General features: G+C 37.4%; 1 protein-coding gene across 24 annotated transcripts in view; it reads right to left on the reverse strand.

Moving 5' to 3' along the window:
- ATP11C (ATPase phospholipid transporting 11C) overlaps positions 1-18898 on the reverse strand; it is a 207749-nt gene that overhangs the window by 61343 nt on the left and 127508 nt on the right. For 22 of the 24 annotated variants that reach the window (XR_011385560.1, XR_011385562.1, XR_011385561.1 and 19 more), the window contains 7 exons: positions 13576-13737; positions 12769-12920; positions 12079-12150; positions 9597-9670; positions 6949-7052; positions 6416-6597; positions 4073-4336 (listed from right to left, as the gene is read on the reverse strand). Coding sequence is in view for 20 of the 24 variants with exons in the window: in XM_051831579.2 (XP_051687539.1) it covers positions 4073-4336; positions 6416-6597; positions 6949-7052; positions 9597-9670; positions 12079-12150; positions 12769-12920; positions 13576-13737 (1010 nt within the window). In the remaining 4 variants the exon portion in view is untranslated. The remainder of the gene's footprint in view (positions 1-4072; positions 4337-6415; positions 6598-6948; positions 7053-9596; positions 9671-12078; positions 12151-12768; positions 12921-13575; positions 13738-18898) is intronic. The other 2 variants (XM_070066965.1, XM_070066963.1) reach the window with 1 other exon arrangement.

Consider the following 18898-nt stretch of genomic DNA (forward strand, 5'->3'; position numbering starts at 1 on the left):
TCCTGGCATTGTGGTACAGCTGTTTAAGGCACTGTCTGCAATGCTGGCATCTCATATGAGCACTGGTTTGTGTCCCAGCTGCTGAATCTCTGATTCAGCTCCCAAATAATAAGCCTGGGAAAGCAATGGAGGATGCTGCAAGCACTTGGGCCCCTGCCACCCACGTGGGAGACCTAGAAGCTCCTGACTCCCAGCTTTGGACCACCCCAGCTCTGGCCATTGCAGCTATTTGGGAGTAAATCAGCGGATGAAAGATATCTCTGTCTCTGACTTTCAAATAAATAAATACACTTTTTTTTTAAAAAAAAGGAAAATTTTCGATTCTCTTTATATACAGAAGATCAGTTTAGCATACATTAAGTAAAGATTTCAAGTTTGCTCCCACACAGAAACATAAGGTGAAAAATAATAGATGATTTTTTAAATGATGATGAAATCAGATCAGACCTATTGTCATGTTTAATCCCAGTGAGAGTCAAGTTGGGAATTGATAATTTCTTCTTTTTTTTTTTAACAGAAGATCAGTTTAGTATACATTAAGTAAAGATTTCAACAGTTTGCACCCCCATAGAAACACAAAGTGAAATATACTGTTTGAGTACTCGTTATAGCATTAAGCCTCAATGTACAGCACATTAAGGATAGAGATCCTACATGAGGAGTAAGTGCACAGTGACTCCTGTTGTTGACTTTACAAATTGACACTCCTGTCTATGGCATCAGTAATCTCCCTATGCACCAGTGATGCGTTTCCAAGGCTATGGAAGCCCCTTGAGTTCTCCGACTCTTATCTTGTTTAGACAAGGTCATAGTCAAAGTGGAGGTTCTCTCCTCCCTTCAGAGAAAGGTACCTCCTTCTTTGAATGTATATAAAGAGAATCGAAAATGAATCCTCATGTGAATGGAAGGGGAGAGGGAATGGGAAAGGGGAGGGTTGGGGGTGGGAGGGACGTTATGGGGGGGAAGCCATTGTAATCCATAAGCCGTACTTTGGAAATTTATATTCATTAAATAAAAGTTAAAAAAAAAAGACCATACGGAACACATGAGAATGTCAGTCTTACAGGAACCAAATTTATTGTCAAGGGTTGGGATGCCCACACTAACTGCTCAGTAGGCTCTCCTGACCTCATGAACTTCTCCTCCGGCAGAGGAAATTTGTGCTTCTTTTGTTCTCACATTATGCAACAGCAGCAAATGTGTATAAAATGTTAGAGAGGTTTGTTTTAATATTGCTTAGTTTAATTTATAGGAAACATTCATTTATGGAGGAATATTATGTATTACATGTATGTAACAACTGAATTTATATGTTAATGCAATTGTTTTTCCCTAAAATATTGGTGTCACCAGTGCTGGAATTGATTTTGGATATGAATTTTCTTGTTTGGTCACCAAAAGTAGTTGGGATTATATTAGTTGGTGCAAAATTTACATGTGAAAATGAGAGAAATCTGTACTGTATTCATTTCTGTTATAATGTACTACAATTGACACATGCAATGTATGGTGCAATTTTGAAAGACACTTTTCACTTTCTTAGATTACAGACTAGAAGAAAATTGAGTTTCATAAACTCATTGTGTATTGCTGAAAAAAAAAAAAAAGGAAAATTTTGAGGCCTTTGCTAAGACCTGAGTCTATTGGTAATGGAGCACCACTAAAGGTCTCTGAGTAGGATTGTGATGTGGACATGCTTTACTCCCCACCCCCAACTTTTATTTATTTGTTTTTATTTATTTGTATAAAAAGAAAAGATTTCATGTATTTCATATAGCTTTAAGAACATAATAATATTTCCACCCTCCCTCTTTCCTCTTAATTTCTGCAATAACATGCTTTCAATTTACTTTATAATCACAATCTTAATCTTCTACTAAATAAAGACTTCAACAAATATTAAGTAGAAAGACCAGTGTGCTTCAGGAGTATAGACAAGGGCTATAAATCAAATCTTAAAGTGTCAATTTCACTCATATACATTACATTTTTATATTCTATATATTAGCTAAAGATCATTCCTCTGGCTGTGAGGCTTAAGAGATTCAAGACATGAGGTGTTAGGTCTCTGATGCGGGGCACTAGTGCTCAGATGGGAGCATGGATAAAGCCAGAAGGCTGATTGGAAGTGAAGGAGCAAAAGAGAAGCAGCAGCTGGCAAAGGTGATTCTGGATCTGAAGGCGGTATTACTGACGGAAAGACTGCCTGACTCCAAACAGATAACTAGAAGGAAGGGATGATTAGAGACAGTGATGGTGTATACCTCAGAGCTGATGAATGCCATCATGAACTGAATTTTATCTTCTTAAAATTCTTATGTTAAAGGCCTAACCACAATATGACAGCATTTGGAAATAGGGCTAAATGAGTTCATGAAGGTAAGGCCCCCATGATGGGGATTATTGGCTTCAAAGAGTAAGAGACTCCAGAGCTCTCTGCCATATGAGAACAAAGGGAGAAGACAGCCAACCCTCACATAGATCACAAAGTTCAACATTTAGAACTATGAAAAATAAATTTATTTTGTTTAAGCCACCCATTTATAATTTTCTATGGGAAACCAAGCAGACTAAGAGAAGAGGGCACGTAAAATGCATTTAACTTGGATGTCTTTATAAGTACTATTTGACTAAGATAATGTGAAATTTCTTATAGGCAATTAACAAAAATCTGTTTATTCCCACTGATATCCAAGTACCAGAAGAACAACAGCTATTTTAGAATTGGTCATAGACTTACATCTGGGGCTATTACATTTGAAATCTTGTCTATACACCACAGATGAAGATCCAGATGTTAAAAGCATGGGATCTGGTACTGGAGAGACTTGATCAACCCCTTATGAGCTATATGATCTTAAGCAGGTTAGTTTGTTCCTTTGAGTCTCGGCTTCCCTGTCTGTAAGATGAAGACAGTAAGATTGCCTAATGAAGATTAAATGACAGTAATCATACAAAGCACTTAACATTGTTCCTGGAACAAAGTGTTCTCAAGAAATGGAAAACATTTTAGTTAGGGGTCTCTGGATTTACTGTAGGTACATCTGGTGGCCTTCTAGAGAATAAAATTTATTTGTTTACAACCAAGATAAATCCAAGTAACTAGTTTAGATCAAGCTGAGTCCTGGCCAATGAGAAGTTTGGAAAATATACCTCTAGGGGGCCCGCACTGTGGTACAGCGGGTAAAGCTGCTGGCTACAGTGCCAGCATCCCATACGGGTGCTGGTTCGACACCTGGCTGCTCTACTTCTGATCCAGCTCTCTGCTATGGCCTGGGAAAGCAGCAGAAGATGGCCCAGGTCCTTGGGTTCCTGCACCCACGTGGGAGACCTGGAAAAAGCTCCTGGTTCCTGGCTTCGGATCCGCATAGCTCCGGCCCTTGTGGCCAATTGGGGAGTGAACCAGCGGATGGAAGACCTCTCTTTATCTCTCCCTCTTCTCTCTCTATGTAACTCTTTCAAATAAATAAATCTTCAAAAAAAGAAAAGAAAATATACCTCTAGGAATCGAATTATTATTGATCAGTGGCCAGGTTAGATAGTAAGTGGATCCTTTGGGGTTATGGGGCATGAAAATACAGACAGAAAGGGCTCTAGCACCTCAAAAAGCTTGGAAGCTGTTAAAGAGATTAGCTTTATTATATTCAATTTAAAAGACTATAAACAAATATGTTTTTTCTTAACATGGATCAGACCAGAATATCAATATTGAATACCCAGACTAATTTCTAAACATTTGGAAATTGAGCCATTTTTCTAAACCTTAAGAAGTGTAGAATTTGTCTTTTATGTTAAAAGAGAGGGGAAAAGTACCAAATAATCTCAAATGGGCCATTAGCCAAGTCCTCATGGAAGGCTTTCAGTTACAAGGAAAGAATACCTGCAAACAAAGAATGATAAATTACAGAAAATGGTGCCTTCCTACATAAGCAGTCATTATTTAAATCTATACCCATGTGTAAACATAAGAAACAATGTGCTGGCTCTCTCTCTCTCTCTCTTTTCCTTTCCTTCTCTCTCTGTGTAACTCTGACTTTCAAATAAATAAATAAAAAACAATGTACTTCCTTACTTTTTAAGGCTTCTAGTACTTTTAGGAAATTCATGCAGCAACTTCTTACGATATTCTATCAACAATTCATGTAATCGATCTTCCTTCCTTTCACTTTCTTCAATGGTTTTTGTGGTTAGTTCCAAGAGCTCAGTACTGGTTTGAAAAAGGCGGCAGGCATAGCATGTGGATTTTGCTGTCTCCATCTTGTCTCCAGTTAGCACCCAGACTTTCAGGCCTGCTGCATGCAGAGCTTCAATGGTCTCGGCAGCTTGATCTTGAAGCCTAGGAACACAAAGGAAACCTCAATATTCTAGAAAATTCTCAACAGAGATTCTGAAAGAAGCCTTGTCAAAGAGAGTAGTTTTACAATTCCACTAATTATACAGTTCTGACATCTTATCACAGTTGGTTTTCTTATGTATCTCTTACTCCTTCTGAGAGTGTTGTCTCTAGCACAGTTTCACTTATTAAAGTGAATTTCAAACAAAGTTCAGAGACGTTTCTGATGTTTCTTTTTTTTAAAAGATTTATTTATTTATTTGAAAGTCAGAGTTACGCAGAAGAGAGGCAGAAAGAGAGAGGTCTTCCATCTACCGGTCCACTCTCTAACTGGCTGCAAGGGCAAGAGCTGCGCCAATCGAGAAGCCAGGAGCCAGGAGCTTCTTCCATGTCTCCCATGTGGGTGCAGAGCCCCGAGGACTTGGCACATCTTTCCCAGGCCATAGCAGAGAGCTGGATCCGAAATGGAGCAGCTGGGACTCAAACAGATGACCGTACAGGATGCTGGCACTACAGGCGGCTACTTTACCCACTAGCCCATATTGCCAGCCCCTCTGGTATTTCTTAAGGTAAGTGATAGCCAAGGGCAGAATTGCAGCTAAAATGGCCAGAAACCCACCAAACTTTTGTATTTGATCTCTTTAGCATATTTCCTTCTATGTTGTATCACACCCTAAAAATGTTAACATGGCATGGTTCAAAATAGAAATGGTCAAACACGTTTTAACCAGGTATATTTTAGGGTAAATCAGAAAATCCGCTTCCCTGAGGAGCTTTAAGAACAGAAAGACTGGGACTTGGGTTGTGGATCAGTGGATAAGCCACTGCTTGTGATCCCAGCAAATCATATCAGAGCGCTGATTCGAGTCTTGGTTCCTCTGCTTCTGATTTAACTTCCTGCTAATGCACCTGGGAAAGCAGTGGATATTAGCCTAAGTGCTTGGGTCCCTGCCACCCCCATGGGAGACCCAGGTGGAGTTCCTGGCTTCTGATTTTAGCCTGGCCCAGCCCTGGTTGTTGTAGCCATTTGGGGAATGAATCAGTTGATGGAACACCTCAATCTTTCTCCTCTCTAGCGCTCTGCCTTTCAAAAAAACTTTTACAAAAAAAGAATTAGAAAGGCTATACAGCCTGAATGAGAATTTAAGTATAGAAGAATGATACTTTCTTTTGGTTCCTTTTGCTCAGAAAATAACAATAAAATTAAGACAAAATGAATATCATTAGATTTTCAATCCCTTCCAACGTAGTTGTTTGTAACTTTATTTGGTTAAGTCTTACAATTTACATTTATAATTCTTAAAAAATGCTAAAACATTAAGTACCTAAAAATTGTTTCAAATAGATCAATAAAAGAGACCTACAATCATGCTTAGCAGAGATCAGTCTACATTTTCAAAGCATATAACTCTGAACTATGTAAAAATATACTCCAATCTGTTAAGCCAATTAGATTAAGCTCTCCTGTGTTTGTTCTACTTAAATTTCCTTTCTGCTCATCTTTGTCAAAATCTTACCTTATTTGTTCAGATAAATGGATGGCATAATAAACATCCAAAAGGCTTAGAAATAACTAACTCATATTCATATATTGGAAGACAGGGAAACAGAGAGAGAGAGAGAGACTTCCCATCTGCTGGTTCACTCTCCAAGTGCCTGCAATAGCCAAGTATGGGCAATGGCAAAGCTAGGAGCTAAGAACTCAATCCAGGTCTCCTATGTTGGTGGCAGGGTCTCACCCCTTAAGCCATCACTGCTGCCTCCCAGCATGTGCATTAGCAGGATGCTGGAATCAGGAATGGAGTTGGTACTCAAACCAAGGCATTCCACTATGGGATGTGGGCAACTTAAGTTGCATTTTAAACACCAGGCTACATACCTGCTCCGACTCAATTCATTTTATAAGCTATATTCATTTAACTACAATTTTCCATACATACTACAATAAATCAATCTTTAAGCCCATTCGACAACAAAGATAAACCAATGATTTCAAAATGTGAGAATAAATTTCAAATTTGGAACAGATTCTGCTCCAAATGACTGATCATTAAAATAACAATAGTATTATTTTCTCATTACTTGTCTTCCACTGCAGTGGCTCCAATTAAATTCATGTTCGTCTCAATATCATCAAAAACCTTTTCCATTTTTTCTTCTCTGTCTTGTAAGGCCATTTTTGCCTCTAAGAGCTGTCTGTTAATCCTTTCATAATCATCTGGAGCAATTTCTTTGAAGGCTACACAGAGTGTCCGATATCCATCCTAGAAGCAAAGTAGGAGATCTGTAGTTATAATACCAGTTGAAAAACACTATACTCTCCTTAAATGGACAAAAGATAAATTTTGACATATTTTACTTTAAAAAAATGGACAGCAACTAAAAAGGTAACATTCAATTAGGTTCAGAATAACAAAATAATAGCTCTTTTCATAAAGAACCTTGAAAAGTCTTTCATGGTGATAAATTCTGACCAGAAAATTGTTCCAGGATAATATCTTATAGTAAAGTAAGAAAAATAATAATTTTAACACTCCAAATATAAAAGACCATATCAATCAGTGAAGAGTTATTTAAGTATTTATTTAAATTTGAGGGCAGGAATATAGTCTCACCATTGCATTACGTTCCACGTGAGCTTTGGTTAACTCAATTTCATGATTTTGCACCCTGGGAAAAATAGCTGAATCTGCTCCTTTGCAAAAAAGAAGTATATCTCCTAAAATAAAGAACCAAGGTAGTTCACTTAGCATTTTAAGACTATTACTGAGATTTTGATAACATATAATTATTAAGATGCTTCTCCCATCCAGCTGCCATGTATTCTGAGCCTTCCTTGACATGCTCACCCAAATGGAATAAAATATTGATCTTTAGTCTATTAGAATATTCACCATCTCTTCAGACAATATGGATGTGAACAAGAAGCCAGTTTACAACCTGCAGCTGTGTTAAAGTATACTTCCTCCCAGTGAATCATGGAGGACTGACCTTGTGTCAAGGAGCATCATCTGAATTCTCTCTGAAAATGTCAGCATTGGCCTAGACTGCAGATAAGAAATCTATAGACGTCAAGAAGCAAATTCAAATTCAACTCAGACTCACTAAACTTGCTTTGAATAAACTAGACAAGTTAGCTCTCTGAAAGATTAATTTATTTGAATGGTAGAGTGACAGGGTGAGGGAGAGAGACAGAGTGAGAGGGAGGGGGAGAAGGAGAGGGAATCTTCCATCCACTGGTTCACTCCCCAAATAGCTACAATGGCTGGAGTTGGGCCAGGCCCTCAATCTGACTCTCCCAATTACTTGGGTTTTATCTACTGCTTCACAGGGTTTACATTATCAAGAAGCTGGATAGGAAGTCAATCTCAGGCACTCCAACAGGCAACATGGGCATCCCAAGCTATGGCTTAACCTGCTGTATCACAGCACCTGCCTCCAAGTTGGCTCTTAAATACTGGCTTGAGAGTTTTTTAATGGAAACTTTCATTTTAATGAAAGCTTCATAGAATGCTAGAACAAGTGCAGTTTTAGATCAGTTACTACACCCAGGAAATATTCACAGTTGAGCACTGAGAAAGAGACCTTCTTATATGCTAAAGAGCTGAATTCAAGAAATTAAAGAATGTAACTCTGAAGTCAATGACTTTTGCAGACCATTTCCTCAGACACTTTATCATTCACATAACATAATATAGACTGTGAATACCTAACAGCAGTGAGTATTTCAATTGCTAAAATGCTTCAAAATTGCTCTCAAACATCCAAAGTGTGTTTAAAAGTCACAAAACAAATTCCATGGCCACACTAAAATTAATTGCATTACTTTGTATTCATACCACAAAGTATGAATAAACTGGGGTAGGTTCCCCAAAGGATCTATCTGAATTCTCTCATTCTTACATTAAGGAATATGAACGCATCAAATACTAAAAAGCAAATTACTGAGAAATAAATCAAAGATATCTTGAAAACAAATCTCCAGGGCATACACACGTATCTGAGAGCCTGTTAATGAAGCAGAAATGGTCCCACCCTCATGGGTTTTGTGGGATCTAAGCAGAAGGCAAACTACCATGGTGTTTCCCAAAGACATGGGTAGCCCAGGATAATGGTGCTAGCTCCCCTACAAAGCATAAGCTTTACCATGTAAAACAAAGAGCCCCACACTCTGCAGTGAAACTGGAATGCTTTTACCAGAAGCCTAGCAGAATCATCTCTACCTCACCTGCTTCCAGAGAATGCAAAGCAGTAGGGGTATACATAACAATACAGCTTTCTTTCCCCACATTATGATCATTGTCATGAATCCCACATTTTGGGATATTAATATCCCTGTTTTCAAGAAAATAAACAGAATATATCTGTATGTATATAATACCTGCATATGATGTGCATGTGACAAAATATTTAAAGTTCAAAAATTAGGGGCCGATACTGTGGTATATAGCAGGTAAAGCCACCGCCTGCAGTGCCAACATCCCATATAGGTGCCGATTCAAGACCCAACTGCTCCTCTTCCAATCCAGGTCTCTGCTCTAGCTTGGGAAAGCAGTGGAAGATGGCCCAAGTGCTTGGGCCCTGTACCCACGTGGGAGACCTAGAAGAAGCTCCTAGCTTCTGGCTTCAGAATGGGCCAGCTCCGGCCGTTGCGGCCATTTGGGGAGTGAACCAGAAGATGGAAGATCTCTTTCTCTCTCTCTGCCTCTCTGTAACTCTTTCAAAGAAATAAACCTTTAAAAATTAAGTTAAATTCATAAAAAAGCAATAGGTGAATTAGGGAGGTCAGGGAGCAATAATTAGCAACTCTCTACAGTGAAGGGTGCTGTTATCATATATCCAAGTATACTGGCCTGCTGTCTGAAACATTATTGGTAGTCACCAACGGCTCAGTTCATGTACTAAGAAAATATTCACAGTTAAGCCCTGCAAAGCCAAGACCTCTGAATGTATTCACAACTGAATATCCCGTACCACACTAAAGTCACCCTTTTGGTTCCTGTTTGGCCATCTTGAGCAGAGAAATATATTTTCAAGGAAATGTATATGCTACCATTACCAGCGCTTCTGTTGCTGACAATTTGACAAATTCAACATATGTGTGTATATAATTATGTGAAATCATAATAAATGCTATTGCTTTGCATGCCTTTAGCTAATTCTATTACTATTAAATGAAATGTTTCTCTTTCCTGCCATAGTTGATCAACATCTAAACCTACAAATGGAAAAAGAGAAAAAGTCAAGTTTCGAAGATGTATACCTCGTTGAGTCTTTACAATTACACTCATTCGTCGGCGAACAGAATCAAAGTTTAAGGTGTGAAGAAGTTCATACCTTTTAGAGAAATAAGAAAAGTAAAATACCTTGACTTAATGAAGAAAACACAAGATACATCTTAAAGTATTTTAACATCTTAAATGTACAGATAGCTCCTTTCTTTGGGGGATGGTCATGTTTGTGTGTACAACTGGTACTTTTCCTTGTTTTGGAATTACTCTGCATGTAGAATATGTTGTCAGAGAATACAAATGTTGGTAAAGGGGTATTCATATTCTCTTATTATATTACTGAAAAACAGTAAAGAAAATACATAGAAATGGAGGACAAAGAACTCCATTAAGTCATATCTGGAAGGGTCTAGAAATAGTCACATTCTTCCAATTATTTTAGCATCATCTACTAAATGCCTACTATTTGCCATGTACACTGCTACATGCTGGGAAATAGAAGTGAATGTGTCTGAATCTCTTCTGTCAAGGAGCTCAACCCATGATTCTAGTCTGTGGAATAATTTTAAAAAGGCAGTCACAAGCGATGGGTGAGCACACAGAAGGAAGCCAAATGAAGAAAGGCTTCCTGGAAGAAGTTGTGCTTGAGATTGGTTTTGGACAGGTGATATGATGAAGAAAGGTGGTTACAGCATTCTGAGTAGAAGGAAGAGCACTTGCAAATGGACAACAGCATAACAACACATAGCCCATGGGGGACTTTCAGCAGTTTACCAGTGCTTGAAAAACTCATTGACAGGGGAACAGCAAGAGACAAATCAAGAAAGATATGCAGAGGCTGGAAACCAAGAACTTCATGTGCCTTTTCAGAAACTGGGGTTTTATCTTAAAATCAATAGGAAGCCAAAGAAGGATTTAAACAGTGGAATGACATGATGAAATTGATCATTAAGCAGATAAAAAGATACAGAAGACTTAAAATTAGAGTTATTTAAAAAGTATGAGGGAATATGCTCCTCATACTTTTTGTCTATCAACTGTTGACTGGATAAAGAAATTATGGTATATACATACCATGGAATACTACTCAGTTGTAAAAAAAATGAAATCCTGTCTTTTGCAACAAGATGGTCACAACTGGAAACCATTATACTTAGTGAAATAATCAGTCCCAAAAAGACAGATATCATATGTTTTCCCTGATCTGAAGTAAGTAATAGAGTACCTGAAATGTAATGTATTGGAGAAAAATAGATATTTTGAGAAACGATGATTGTTTATAGCCCTTGTTTCTTCCAGTGAGGAACAGTGTTTTGTTTTTTGTTTTTCTCTTCATACTAATTGTTGAACTCTATTACTTAGAGTAGGTTAACTATACAATCATTAAGTATACTGAAAATAGATCATGGTAAAAATTAAGAATGTGAATATGAAAGGGAGAGGGAGGAAGGGTTTGAGGGGGGGGGGTGTGGGGGGTAGGGAGGGAAGTACCACTTTTCTCCTCAATCTGTATATATGAAATATATAAAACTTGTATAACAAATAAAATTTTTAAAAAATATGAGGGAATATGAATATTTACTTGAAAATAAACAATTTCAATACATGTATTGAACATAGAAAATTTACTATTTAGCTTCTTTTTGGCAAGAGTGAGTAGGTCATTGATTTTGAGAGGTGTTGTCTATGTAAGACATCTACATGAGGCATACTGTTTGGTGTTGGGCAGGTGGGGCTGGAATCTGGACTCTGACATTGACTCTGGATCCTTGGCAGTCACATCAAAGAGCCTTCCTCTAGGTTTTTGAACATCTCTCCCAAAGGAGACATATTATCAAATCAGCTCTACATGTATGTATGTTATAGGAGACTGTGACAGGTCACTTAATATCCTAGGCCTAGGGGCTAGAATGGAAGTCAGGAAAGATAATTACACTTCATGCTCAGATGAAGGAATTAAATTTAATCACGCAGTCTATTTTTAAATCTGCCATTCAGACAAAGTAGCTTTGTTTCTTGGGATCTTTGTAGTAAAAGAGGAAATTCTAAGATACTACTACATCACAGTGTGTGCCCTAAGGCTCACAACTGAACATCTAGAGTAAGACAAACATTCTGGTTTACACAAAAGCTATCATTATTGGCATTCGTGAGTAATTGCTTGGGCTCTGGAAAGCAGAAGTTTCATGCATGTACCCTTCCTTTTCTTGAAATCATGTTGTAAGACCTAAAATGTTATCTAAATTTCAGAAATAGTCCATGTAGACTCATTCTGGCTACTAGATCCATATGTGAACCGAATTGGAATTTCTACCACAAACCCCTGTTTCTACCATTCTAGAAGAAAAAATGATAGCTTTCCCTACTCCAACTACTTTAATTTAAAACTCTAAACTGGGAGAGTAGAGTCCTGTATTTATAGGTACCTCATTTTCTTTTATTGCCCTTCTTGTATCCATTTCAGGTTGACTAAGAGGTTAGAAAGTGACAAACATTAAACACAGAGGTACTTACTCTTCTATTTCTTTTCTTTGGTTCTCTACTCTCATAAGTCCATTCCGATTTCCTAAAAATGTGAACCCGTACCTATCAAAAACAATAAAAAGACCTTTGTGTATCTCTAAAGAATGATTAATTTTCCCTTGCAGTGGGGCTACTCATGCTTGTTTATTCTTTTCTTTACTTTCATATATGATCTCAACCTGTAACTGCACTTTCCTAGATGAACTGATAACACAGGTTAAGTCAATGTTCAGTCACAAGCATTTTAACCAAGGGAGAAGTAATTTGTAATTTTAATTTTGCAGCTAAGACACTTGGTAACCTTTTAACCATTTAATCATCTTAGACCTCCAGGGTAAAACTGAACTGTCAGTTTCAAGTTAAAATTGCTAAGAATACTTCAGAAATAATATGTATTATATGAAAAGTGGCTACTGTAATGTGATTTGCAAAATATAATATGAATATCTGGACTTCTGGTTGGCATGAATAAGTAGAAAGACAAGTTCTATATATGCATTGTTATTTTCTGTTTGGTTTCTAGGTTTTGGAATATTTTTAGACTTTCAGATGAAACAGGTTTTTTATTAAATCATAAAAGATGTACACAATAAGGTTACTGAAGCACACAGAGAAAGACCAAAATAACTTCTGTTCCCCTGTGATTTCATTTTTTCAGGAAAAGTACAAAAAAATGCTTACCTTTTAGCTCCTTTCACTAAAGCTATTTCATCTGGTGAAGAGGAAATATAGGTTAATTCAGCTGACTCTGTAACTCCATCAACAGCATCATTTGTTTTAATTTCTACAGTATGACACAAACACAAGGCACGCAGAAATAGCTCTTCTCGATTCTGTGGAACAATAGAAGAAGGTATTATTTTTACTTTGATGATTCAGTAACTAGGCAGTGAAAAGAAAAAAAATCTAATGTGAGAGATTTTATAGTTTCCAGCAAACTGAGTAAAAAGAACTTATAAAGTCCTAATATTCAAACAGGCTATATCCTTCTAGTATCTAACCCAGTTCCTGGTTCTCAGCCAGCATACACTAGAAACTGCATTACTAGTGGCTGTTCTGCAAGTGAACCAAAGCAGTGACTTTTTCAAGGCCTGAAAAAGTCCATTCAGTATCTAATTCACAATCCAGTAATAGCTCAAGCATAGGGAGACTGGTTCATTTAATACCTACACACTCCTGGGACTTTAATGATTTAAGCAGACATAATTTTTGGAGAAGCTTGTATTTTAAAAGACAAAGCAGAAAAATTAATGATTATACAAATAGACAAATGAAAGTTTTACTCAAATGCCTTTGTACAATTCTTTGTACTTGTTTACAAATTCCAGAGGTATTAGCAAAACAAGAAAGGTGAAGCCAAAAGAAAAAATAAATGGCTATTCAAGTTTGTCATATATCAACTAGGAAACTCCTTACTTCTACAAAGTAGGATTAGCACATACTTATAGATTGTTTTGTCTGGTAAAATGATAATGCAGAAAATGTCACCTTATCTGCTTTGTCAAAATATGTTAAAGGTCCATCAGTTTGAGACAATCCATCAACTTCCTGAGTTACACTTTTATACTTGTGTCCATCTATGCAGCACTCAATGAATTCCATTGTGTTTTCAGTGAGTGTTCCGGTTTTATCTGTAAATACATAATCCACCTGAAAACAATGACAGAAACATACATTTTCAATTCTTGAGTAAGAATAATTTTCAGTTAGCTGTGTGGTAGAGCTATTTCAATATCCACATAAAAATCAACTCTTCTAAGACTTCTTGTCAAATGTTAAGGTATTACAGAGACAACATTTTTGAACAAATGATAAATGAATAAGTGTTTTTAAAATAGCATCACATGTTTAAGGTAGAACTAATCAATTGTAGAAGATTAACAGAATGAAAAATATGTGACTATTTAATCAAACTAAGGAACATTCGATTTAACACTTTAAGTAGATTAATCCATTTTATTTTATTTTAAAGATTTATTTATTTGAAAGACAGAATTTCAAGGAGAGAGGGGTAGAGAGAGAAGAGAGGGGGAGAGAAGGGGTAAGGGGAAAGAAATGGGAGAGAGAGGGAGAAAGGGAGAGAAGAAAAGAGATATCTTCCATCTGCTGGTTCACTCCCCAAATGGCCACAACGGGCCAGGGCTGGGCCAGGATGAAGCCAGGAGCCTAAAACTATGTCTTATTCTCCCACATGGGTGGCAAGGGCCATTTTCCACTGCTTTCCCAGTCACATTAGCAGGGAGATGAATTGGAAGTGGAGCAGCTGGGAGTTGAATCAGTGCTACAGGAGATGCAGGTGTTGGAGGATTGCAGGAAGTTGTCTAACCAACTATACCACAATGTGAATCCCAGAATAACCTACTTTAATGTAGAGAAACTACAAAAGAAAAGTAAATGTTACAAGTGGGAAATAAGAATATACTGTTTACTTATTTTTCTCTCTCTCTCAAACACACACACACACTCACTCACACAGAATTTCCTATTAAAAAAATAGGAATGTAAGTCACCTGAGACCTAACAAAGCCAAACTAATTGTTTTTCCCTTGAAAAATAATTTTTAATAAAAATAGTGAAGTAAAAGGCATTGCACATATAATGTATGTAAGAATTACAGAATATATGTGAACAAAAATTAAAATGTTAACAGATATCTAATTAGTAGACAATGGTCAACAGTGATCAAAACCATAAATGAAATTTCATTTCATATACTATGCATATTTTTCAGGTACTCCTCAAAAAGTATTCAAATTAAAAAAGATTTTATAATGATAAAGTCAGAATACAAACATCAAGTATTTTCATAAATAATGGAAAAATAAGCTATGAAATAAATAAAGCATTTGAACATTTCTATTTTATCTCAGTTTTTATCTCATCTATTTATAGCATCTAGCTTTTGGAAACCCACAATTTTATCCTCCTCTTTGACACTTTATGCTTAAATAGTTAAAATTATGGGCTGACAGGAAACAGCATAAGCACAGATTAAGGTTTTTATTATGTAAGGGAGAAAGAGATGAACTCTAGCAGTAGTTGCTTTCTAATTATTTTTCAAAGCTTTTCCCAGTAGCAGTACTGGCACAAATATTGCATTCCAATCTTACTTTTTTCCTGCTAGCCAGCCAAGTTTGAATCTCTCCTTAAATTAATCCAAGTGCTATTATTTGTGTATTGTTTAAACATTTCCAGTTAAAATAAAATTCTTTGGGGCTTTTTTTCTGATTAAAATGATTAACCTTCATTTTCACCTTAAGGTTGTACTGGGTTGTTGCACATCCTGCACCTAGATAAGCATTATCCCATTCAGAATCTCTTCCATTAATGTCAAAGGTGGTAGCTATAAAAGATGAAGTATAATTTATTTGGCTGTATACAATATTTTGGGCAGTATGAGTCTGCATACACTGAATCTCACAGAAACAGACCAATCTACTACACTGAAACATCTCACACACTTAAGAGAACTTGTTGAAACTGAGATGCCTGGGTTGGAATGGTTAACGTTTCTGATTCAGTAGGTTTGGAGTGCGGCTGGATAATTTGCACTTCTAAGTTCTCATGTGATGTTGAATGCTGCTGGTCCCAGAAACATACCCACAAAACCATTTATCTAAAATATATCATATACTGAAAAAGTAGACAGGGGATCAGCTGTTAGTCATATTAAATACTATTCTTGGGGCTGGCACTGTGGCATAGTAGGTTGAACCTCTGCCTGTGGTGTCGGTGTCCCATATGGGCACTGGTTTGAGTCCTGGCTGGGAAAGCAGTAGAAGATGGTCCAAGTGTTTGGGCCCCTACACCCACATGGAAGACCTGGAAGAGCTACTGGCTTCAGATTGGCACAGCTCTGGCTGTTGTAGACATTTGGGGAGTGGACCAATGGATGGAAGACCCCTCTCTCTGTCTGTAGCTCTACCTCTCAAATAAATAAATCTTTTTTTTTTTTAAAGCTATTCTCATATTTAAAGGAGAGATAAGAGATTGCTACTTAACTCCAACTCTGATTCTTTTTTTTTTTTTTTTTTTTTTTGGACAGGCAGAGTGGACAGTGAGAAAGGTCTTCCTTTTGCCGTTGGTTCACCCTCCAATGGCCGCCGCGGCCAGCGCGCTGCAGCTGGCGCACCGCGCTGATCCGAAGGCAGGAGCCAGGTATTTATCCTGGTCTCCCATGCGGGTGCAGGGCCCAAGCACTTGGGCCATCCTCCACTGCACTCCCTGCCCACAGCAGAGAGCTGGCCTGGAAGAGGGGCAACAGGGACAGAATCCAGCACCCCGACCGGGACTAGAACCCAGTGTGCCGGCGCCGCAAGGTGGAGGATTAGCCTAGTGAGCCGCAGCGCCAGCCCGTATTGTTTTTTAAAGATAGGTTGAAATCATTTGGTTATCTAAAAGATCAATGTTTGATCATAAAAGATCCCATTATTTTACAACTGAGATAAGCAAGCAGTCTACTTTTTCTTCTATCTCATGTCAAATGCTATTCTGGATATAACTTTAAAAGAACACAACTGGGTCATTTTAAAGAGGTTAAGCAAAGGTTTGTAATTGTATTGGTGGGAATGAATTTGAATCACCTTTAGGAAACATAAAAAGCCCTTTAGGTCTTAAATTATGACTCATCAAAGAGGAAACTCTACACAGATAATCTTGTGTGTACCAGGCCACTGAATGGTAAATGGTCTGATAAACTATTTCCAAGATTTTGCATTTTCATTCAGGTAGTTTCTACACATATAAGTTGATAGTGAGAGCAAGTTGTTTATAGGATGTGGCAGTCTGGCTATTAATGTGTTGAGTACATGAAAATTATACTCAGCAATGCAGGGTTTGGTGGGAGAAGAGAATGGAAATGGAAACAAAAATTGTACCTGCTTTTCTTTGATCAAATTTACTACATCATTAATCAAAGCTTTATTTTCTACAGTATCAAAACCATGTAAATAATAATAACAAGATAGCAATCCCATATAGATAGATAAAATATGCAATTTGCTGAGGTAGAAATCTGAAGGAAATAGATAAGAGTCTCATTACATGGCATTCCTGTCTGTCTCTGAGCAACAATAGGTGCCACATACAAAAGGATGACTACTCTATTTGTAATAGTACATGAGGCTAACTCCAGGCTTATATTTGGGCTGGTTAATCCACACAACAAGGCACTGATTTGAAAACAGGTAGATTCATTCAACATCCAGAGTAAGTCACTAAATGAGCTCTCAGGAAAAGGTTCACCAGGCGTGGCTCACATGCTCAATTATTTTTTCTAAAGTAAAAACTGTGCAGATTGATGCCTTTTATTGGTCCCAGAGAAATTCTATTCAGATAGTTCTGTCCCTGGATAAAAACTTCTGGTTTAAAATGAATGCTGTCAGGTGTGGCAGCTCAAGTCACTAACAAATCTGCAAACAATATCTAAGAGAAAATTTTATATATTTCTTGTCCGATGCTTTGTGCCTCAGTATCTATGGGGGTACAGACTATTTGGTGTAGGATACTGGTGTTTAAGGCAGGTTTAAACAAAGTGATATATGGAAAGTCCTTTTACTCTTTTAACTGCAGTTCTCAAGAGGGTACTTTGGTTTACACAAAGGCTTTGTCAAGAAAAGAACCATAGATAAGGGGTGATAGGAAGGCTAAAGTCAGGAAGAAAGAGTTTTTAAGTATAGATGCAAATAAGCACCAGTTAAAATAAGTGTGAGACCCTGTTTTAGCTACAAAGTTCCATTAACTGAATTTGCATCACCTATTCACACAAATGACATTTCTGCAGCATTAAAATTCAAAATATCATGAGAATTAAATGCAAGCCCAAAACTTTTCTCAGCTTGTCAAGAGCATTATATGACACATAGTATATTCAGACAGAGGAAAAACTTTCTCAATACTGACAATGAAAGCACCTAAAAAGTTATCACTTGGGGCTGGCACTGTGGTGTAGCGTGTAAAGCTACCACCCACAGTGCCGGCATCCCATGTGGGCGCTGGTTTGAGTCCCGGGTGCTCCACTTCTGATTCAGCTCTCTGCTATGGCCTGGGAAAGCAGTAGAAGATGGCCCAACTCCTTGGGCCCCTGCACCCACGTGGGAGACCCAGAGTAAGCTCCTGGTTCCTGGCTTCCGATCGGCACAGCTCCGGCCATTGCGGCCAATTGGGGAGTGAACAGTGGATGGAAGACTTCTCTCTCTCTGTCTCTCCTTCTCTCTGTGTATAACTTATTTATTTGAATAAAAAAAAGTCATCACTTGGAAAATTACAGCAAGGCTGCATTCCATTGGAAAATAAATGCACCTAGATTAGAAACAAGGTCACAGTCTTGGTTATATCAGAATATGAAGCAAAAAGCATTTTGAGAAGTGCATGTCCTCACATTTTTCCTTCATTTAAATTCTTTACTGGAATAAGCAACTCTGCTTGCTAGATCTTTATTCCATGTGATGAGAAATGCACCAGAAAAATGTCAATATGACAACCCTGGTCAATTTCGGTTATGGAACAAAACCATAAATAAAACTGCTATATTTCCTACTCTGTATTCTATCCACAAATGGTTATGGATAGTGAAAAACATAACATGTTTCCTGCTTCAAAGTAATAACTCAGAATCTAATAATGTCATATGGTCAATTTCAAAGGGAATTTCTCTAACACTCAAATTTAATACATAAACCATACCCTTTTTAAAAAACCACACCCTTTTAAAAAATCGCATGAAAAGAACTGATGCTATAGCTGTGTAAATACTGCTTACCTTCATTATATGCCTGCATGAAACAAGTCTCTCTGAATTACTTTTCCAAAC

Source organism: Oryctolagus cuniculus, chromosome X (genome assembly GCF_964237555.1).
Source record: "Oryctolagus cuniculus chromosome X, mOryCun1.1, whole genome shotgun sequence".
NCBI classification, from domain to species: Eukaryota; Metazoa; Chordata; class Mammalia; order Lagomorpha; family Leporidae; genus Oryctolagus; species Oryctolagus cuniculus.